Source organism: Acyrthosiphon pisum, chromosome X, assembly GCF_005508785.2.
Source record: "Acyrthosiphon pisum isolate AL4f chromosome X, pea_aphid_22Mar2018_4r6ur, whole genome shotgun sequence".
NCBI classification, from domain to species: Eukaryota; Metazoa; Arthropoda; class Insecta; order Hemiptera; family Aphididae; genus Acyrthosiphon; species Acyrthosiphon pisum.
In genome coordinates, this window is record NC_042493.1 from 84,369,141 (window position 1) to 84,377,137 (window position 7,997).

Consider the following 7,997-nt stretch of genomic DNA (forward strand, 5'->3'; position numbering starts at 1 on the left):
TTTCAATAAATTAATGAGCTACATGTTCCCACCCCCCACCCACTTTAGCATTTCCAAACAAAATTAACTCCATTCGTTTGTGCTGGTTTGTGCTTTTAATCCCATCGTTTGTGCTCAACTCCTTCCAAAGTTATTCAACTTACAAAGTCGGGGGACTGGAGACATGCTTAGCCCCTCACTTTGGAATTTCGAAATAAAATTAACTACATTCGCTTGTGCTTCGTTTGTGCTGGTTTGTGAATTAACAATTTTGTATTTTTTTTTTTTCAATAAATTAATAAGCTTCATGTTCCCACCCCCTCCCACTTTAGTATTTCCAAACAAAATTAACTCCATTCGTTTGTGCTTTTAACCCCGTCGTTTGTGCTCAACCCCTTCCAAAGTTATCCAACTTTGAAATTGGGGGTTATAGTGTAATCCCAGGTCCTTCCCTTTGTCTTGCGAATCTGATAAAAACTGTACCCATAATCATTTTTACCTCTATGGTGTTTAGTCGTCAAAAATTTGGTTTGCCAGAAAAACCCATACACTTGTGGATTAGAAAATTATTTTTTTGTTGTGTCATTTTCGGAAAAAAATATTTGCGACCCAACAAATGGACTTACAGCTTAATACTAAAGATACCTATATAATTTTGATACAGGTGGTATTTTAAATACATCCCATGTATTTTAGAAAATCAAACCGATCTGGATTCATAAAAAGTTTGAGCAATTTTTTTAAAGACATGAAGTTCTAATTTTAGATTCTGAGTGGAACGATGAATGTATTGATTTTACAATGATGTGTGTTTTTTTTTTTAGATTCTGAGTGGAATGATGAATGTATTGATTTTACAATGATGTGTGTTTTTTTTTTTTTTTTTAAATCAAATTTAAAATTGAATAATTATTTTGTAGTTAAAAATGTATAAAATGTTCAACTTTTATATCTAAGGATTGAAAATTTAAAACAAGATTCCACGTAAATATTTAATTCTGTTACCAAAAATTCTAAGAAAAACATATGCACAGTTTATTTTTATAGTCATTTTAAGTTCAAATTTGGACGAAATTACATATAAAAAAACCTGGAATAACTATTTTAGTTATTTTGTTATGATTTTAATGATTGTATAATATTATTTGTGGCTACTTGAAACTTCTAAAGTATACTATTATATATCTATGATGATAGTACCACGGTTTGTTGTTGATGTATTACGCGTTACCTGATGGATATTGTGATATGATTAATTTGGAATTTATTATTGATGCCTATTATAGGTCAATTTTTTTTTAATAATAATAGGTATGTCTAATACCTAAACTGACAAACCGTTTCCGCTCAGAATCGTTTTTCTTATACAGTGGTATTATATCATTGAATTCAAATTTAATTCTATCTATTATACAGTGTCCCACTTGTAACCTACTGTACAGCAGAGCGACATCCACTTACCCACCTTTTTTATATTTTAACTAGTTATAAACTTTTTGTAATATGCTTTTTAAATACCAATAAGCCTAATGGGGAAAAGTTACCCACTAATAAATTTTGAATTACAGTTATACAGTTAAAATGGCACAAACAAAAAAATAATTTTCTAATCCACAAGTGTATGTGTTTTTCTGGCAAATCAAATGTTTTACGACTAAACACCATAGAGGTAAAAATGATTATGGGGACAGTTTTTATCAGATTTGCAAGACAAAGGGGAGTACCTGGGATTACACTTTAACCCCCAACTTTCAAAGTTGGATAATTTTGGAATGGGTTGAGCACAAACGACGGGGTTAAAAGCAAAAACCAGCACAAACGAAGCACAAGCGAATGGAGTTAATTTTGTTTCGAAGTTCCAAAGTGGGGGGCTAAGCATGTCCCCAGCCCCCTGACTTTGTAAGTTGAACAACTTTGGAAGGGGTTGAGTACAAACGACGGAGTTAAAAGCACAAATCAGCAAAAACGAAGCACAAGCGAATGGAGTTAATTTTGTTTCGAAATTCCAAAGTGGGGGGCTAAGCATGTCCCCAGCCCTCGTACTTTGAAAGTTGAATAACTTTGGAAGGAGTAGAGCACAAATGACGGAATTAAAAGCACAAACCAGCACAAACGAATGGAGTTAATTTTGTTTCGAAATTCCTAAGTGGGGGGGGGGGGGGGATATGGAGCTAAATTAATATCAACATGGAAAATATATCCAACAAAAACCTAACCGTGGAAAGTTGGCAAGTATCAGAAACAAAAAAGTTCTGTGTGCCTATATAAATATGATATCCTAACCATGGTGCCCACAAAGTACTTGATTATTGATGAAGTATTGACTGTAGAGCGAGAGACGGACGACTCGTTCAACTAGTTGTATAGCTAATATTCTCACTACGTCGCATGCGCTACTTCTGCTTCCAATTACCATTTTTTTATTTCGTATTTTTGTTATTTAATTGAAATCATTCATCGATTTTAGAAAGTATTGATTTTATAATAATGTGTGTTTTTTTAAATCCATCATCACTTTTTGAGCAGTAAAATTGCGTTGATTTTCTACAGCATTTTTCTAATAAAAAATTGAATCTAGTTTTGGCGGTTAAAAGTAAAAAATTGTAGGTTGTTTTCAAGTATTAAAATAGCAAAAAAAAAAAAAAAATTTTAAAAAAACGGAAATATTTACGCAAAATCAATATTTGACAAAAGTTTTTTTCGTTTTTGGTGTAACTCTAAAGAATTAACTGTAGATATGACATTTTCAACTAATATTTACTATAGTATAGACAATGGTATTGTCTATACACTATAAAAAGGTTCAAAATATTTATACTCCTATTGAGCAATTTATAGGCATAAACAATTTTTTATTTGTATTTGTTATTTTTGAATTATTGTCGGTAAACAATTTTTGGCCAGGTAAAAATACTTGAAAATTTAATACTACAAGGATCCTAAAAAATTATTTGTAGTTAGAAATCATAAAAAAAAGTTAAGCGTAAATTCACATTAACTTTTAGATAAAATGCTTGAAAATGTAACACAGAGTTCCCCATATTATCAGTCGTTTTAACAGTACTTGGAAAATATTAAAGTTACTAATGCACGATTTTTTTTATAAGAATTTAAAGTTCACAGTTTGAAAAAATTCATCAATATTTCAAAAATTTCAAAACTATTTTATACAGTAGAACTTCTATATAACGGTCACCAAAGGGACTGTAAATAATGACCGCTATTTAGAGGTGCCCGTCCAACAGAGGTAGAATAACACTAGGATACACTCGACAGGACCAAAAAAATTTACCGTTACATAGAGGTGACCGTTAACGGAAGTTCTACTGTAGTTTAAAATATACAAAATGTACAATTATTATAGCTAAGAATCTGAAATACTAATCAAGGTTTACCAAATATTTAAAGCTCAAGTTTGGTGAAATTAGACATTTAAACGAAAAATAACGATTTTAGTTATTTGGCCAAACTTATATTTGCAAAACTTTGATCATTTGAAGTTAGTATTTACCTAGCAACCAATTGATAAAACAAATTTTAGTACTTTGTCTATAAATAATGTTTAAAAAAACTAATTTATTATTTTTTTGATAAGTCTATGTTTTCATCAACCATTATAGTGTAAACGCCAAACTCGTTCATAGAGTTGTATACAATATGTCTTGTACATTTAATTATGAGTACTACTTCAGGTCCTACTTATAGTCTTTATCTGCAATATATTTAGTGAAATTCAAAGTTTAAATGCATAACTATGAACTAAAACTTGTATAATATCGTGTATACCATACAATTATTTATGTTTTTTTAAAGAAAACAATTTACTGAATTTAAAAACTCATAAGAAAACTGCAAAAATGTCATGCATGAGTCAAATGATCACTTGGCCAATTTCAAAAATAAAAAATAACCAGATGGTGATTGAAATCTATTTTAGTGCTTGACAAGTGACAACGTCAAAGAGACAAAATAAGAAACTGGCAATACTGATAAGTAATAAGTCATAGTGCATAACTACAAAAATATTTTGTTAAATTCAAAGTTCAAACACATGAACCATACAATACTTAATGTTTTTTTATAGAAAACGATCTACTGAATCAAAATTCACAAGAAAACTGCACAAGTGTCATGCATGAAATCGTTCTTCAAACGACTTTGAAAAAGTGTTTCCCATAATCACATCACAAACTATATCCCCTTGTGTAATGTGCCTAAACTGTAAAATACACAACGTGAATAATGTATACTCAATAATTTAAATGGATAATTAAAACAACCAAAACACTACGAATGATGTCATGGACTTTACAAGCCAATTTATTATGGAAAAACTACTAAACGAAAATTACCTAAAATAAGTACCTAACATCTATGAATTCAGCCCTTAGATCGTACATCTATGAGATTCGACCCACATGCGTCAACCGGTGTACCGTTAATTGTTGGCTGTTAGTAAACCTCCTATTGCAAGTCTCGCACGGGTACGGTTTCTCTCCTGTGTCCGTCCGCCGGTGTACCGTCAGGTGGCCGCTTTGATTGAACGATTTGTCGCAATCGTCACACGGGTAAGGTTTCTCTCCCGTGTGTGTCCGTCGGTGTACCATCAGGTTACCCCTGGTATTGAACTTCTTGTCGCAATCGTCACACGGGTACGGTTTCTCTCCCGTGTGTATCCGCCTGTGTACCGTCAGGTTGCCTCTGGTACTGAACTTCTTATCGCAAACATCACACGTGTACCATTTATCACCCATGTGCGTTCGACGGTGTACTGTTAGTTGGCTGCTGTTAATGAACTTCTTGTTGCAAATGTCACACATGTACTGTTTCCCTCCTATGTGCGTCCGCCGGTGTCTGACGTTAGTGAACCTCTGGACACGTACTTCGCATGGAAACAGGTTTTCCATTACAATGTATCCTCCAGTGCTTCAGAAAACCACTGCTTCAACTTGTTTTACACGTCGCGTGGGTACAACTGTGTATCACACACGTACCTATCCTCCGGCTAAAGGTGAGATCGTTGATTTCAATTCCAAATTTGAAACCTAACTGTTATCACTTGTATATTGCCTGGTACTGCTAAATAATAGTTGCAATCATTAAAGACTAAACACCTCAATCTTTATTGATTCACGTATATAGCTAATTTATATATTTTGTTATATATACGATAACATGGTTACTATAATAGACTATTCCGTTGATGATAGATTATAATGTATTATCATCTCTGGGTTTACAAGCCAGTATATTGTGTTGTACCTTTGGTACCATTTAAAGCTATAATTATAAAATCAAAATGTAATTTACTACAATTTGGAAGAGATTATAAAATACTTGTATACTGTTGAAAAATTTGGATTACTTTGTTTATTCTTCTTGTATACTTGTATATTATTTTCAACCTAAACATAACCGTAAAAATAGATCTAAGTTCCAGATCCATCAGCAGTGATATCTAAATTGCGGACTACAGCTTTCTTTAATCAATAACTGTGATGCTGGTCACGTCACACAGACCACTCGTAATAGTATACATAATATTTTATATTATTTTTAAGACTAAGGTCAGCTCCAGATCTATGTCTCGGGAGCACGATTAAATATATACTGGTTACGCAACGAGCTATGATAAGAATATAAAATGTGGTTCCCGAAGTGTCCTTGATAAACTGCGATAAACTGTTTATAAGAATTAACAACTAGCGCTCCTCTCATTATATTATCACCACGCATCAGTGTATTTTACTGCTACAAGTTCTAATACACTAGTAGAGCACGCCGTAATACAATTCTTATCAGTCAAAAGTTGAGGACACTTCGGGGGTCTCGTTATCACACCTCGTTGCGCAACCAGTATATCTTTAATCGTGCTCGGGAGACAAGGGTATAACAAATAATATTGGAGACTCTTGATCAAAAAAATTCTGTTTATAAGTCATTTGATTTAAAAATTAAATTGCACGGTCATTTAAATGAAAAATATGAATTTTTAAAGCTCCGAGAGATTGTGGTAAATAGGAAAAAATGACTCAGTTATTATTAAAAGATGGGTAATTAATTTACCTTTAATATTGTTATTATTATTATTTTTTATAAGCTTCTAATATAGTAATATTTAATTATCATAGCTTAAGAATTAATCTATATGTAACAATTATTCAGGTGTAAAATTTAAAAATTAAATAGAATTATTTACCTTACAACTATTTATAATGATAATTTGAATGATTACAAAAGCCTGGTACGGGTTTAAGTTTGGGACAGTGTGTAACAGTTAAACCTAATAGATGAAATAGTTTTTGTTCTAATCAATATTTTTAATTTTTTTTTATATATAGTATATAATCACTTGTGCTACACGTATAATATAAAAAAAATGTGATCCAAATTTAGCCAATTTTGAGATCGGATTATAAGAATATTTATCTAAGTCAAGTAAATTATTTTTTAGAATTTTTTAATTATATAAATATTTTTTTGAGTTCCTAAATTAATTTAGAACCAACGTAATAACTTTTTTCAAAATATTATTTTTGGGAATTTCCTAACATGAGTATATTTCTTAGATTAATTATTAATCATACAATTTTCGTCATACGTTTATACGTCATACATAATTTTATTTTTTGTCAGGTCTTCCTGTTACACCCTATATAGACATATTATATTGCGTGAAAAGTACAAACTATAATTATTAATATCCATAGTTATTAGTGGCGGTTTTTAGGGGGGGGGGGTNAAGGGGGCGCCCACCCCCCTCTTGGATTTTTTTTGTGTTATGTTCTGTATTCTGTACGTCATATTACCTAGAAATGAATGTCAAAAAGTATCTTAGATTAAGTAATAATATTAATATAAATAAATATTTAACTAATGTTTTTATAACTAATTTGTAAATTCAAGTATATAGTTTATAACATCTTCTTTATTTGTTTTTATTGTTTATTTTTGTCATATTTATAAATTGTATATGCTATATTTTAATCCCTAAGGAAATAACTTTGTAATAACTCGCTACCTTCAAGGCTTCAACTCAAGCTACTCTTAAAGAAGGTAGCTAAACCAAAATGTTAAAAATGTTTAAAATGTTTATTTTTATTATATTTAAATAAATGGTTTTTTCTAAAAAAAAAAAAAATTTTCACAATGTTATAATATGTTCAACTGTTCAAGCTCTTATTTTTATTTTTTTTTATATCTGCATGACTTTGAAATTTGAATTGATAACCTATTACAAAATACAGAATTACAACTAGTATGTTAATAAGCTATTCTGATTTGAGTATGATGTTAGAAATGGTTTTAGTCGTAGTCACGGAAAAGGTTCGTGGCATAGAGTCTGTAACTCTATGGTTCATTCTGGTATTATATTATCAAATATCGTAACTTGTTATGCTTGTTAAATTGTTTTAAGCTGCTTACCTAAGCATTATCTATATAGTAATTTTAAAATACAATAATTTTTTTACGACTAGCTGGGCATTATTTGCATGTCCTTTTTCAATTGAAATTTCACTAAAATATGCTTAAATTACTTTAAATTTATTACTTCAGCTATGCATTTATTATTCGTGTTTTTGTCTAGATTATAATAAAATCTACAGACTTTTTACTATATTTTATATAATATTATGTATACGATTAAAGGTAAGTAAAATTCAGATTCTGTTACTTTATAAAGATTCCAATAAAACTAAACTATTTAAATTATGAAATAAAAATGAAAGTTATATGTCAATTATTATAGAACCATAAACAAATTATATTCTTTATTTTATATATGTAATTATGGTGGGGGGGACAAAAAAAATTGAAAATAGCCGCCCCCCCCCTTGATGTTTTATCAAAACCGCCACTGATTGTTATAATACACTAACGGGTATTTATTGGTGAAATTAGATTATGTAGGTGTAGATAATAATATGAAATAACATACGTGGCCATAATTCAATTATATAATGGCTACAGTTGGAATTGAACATATATTTACCAAGAATTTCAACAGTAAATCTAAT

At 30.4% G+C, this 7,997-nt stretch overlaps 1 protein-coding gene across 1 annotated transcript; it reads right to left on the minus strand.

Annotated features, from left to right (window-relative positions):
- Positions 1-4,379: 4,379 nt before the first annotated feature.
- Positions 4,380-4,886, minus strand: LOC103309360 (zinc finger protein 724-like). Its single transcript, XM_008184607.1, has one exon. The coding sequence runs from the start codon at positions 4,884-4,886 to the stop codon at positions 4,380-4,382; it is 507 nt and encodes a 168-aa protein (XP_008182829.1).
- Positions 4,887-7,997: the final 3,111 nt, after the last annotated feature.

What these genes read in the sequence shown, in the direction of transcription:
- LOC103309360 (XM_008184607.1), bottom strand. Translation starts at nt 4,886, where the DNA reads ATGGAAAACCTGTTTCCATGCGAAGTACGTGTCCAGAGGTTCACTAAC.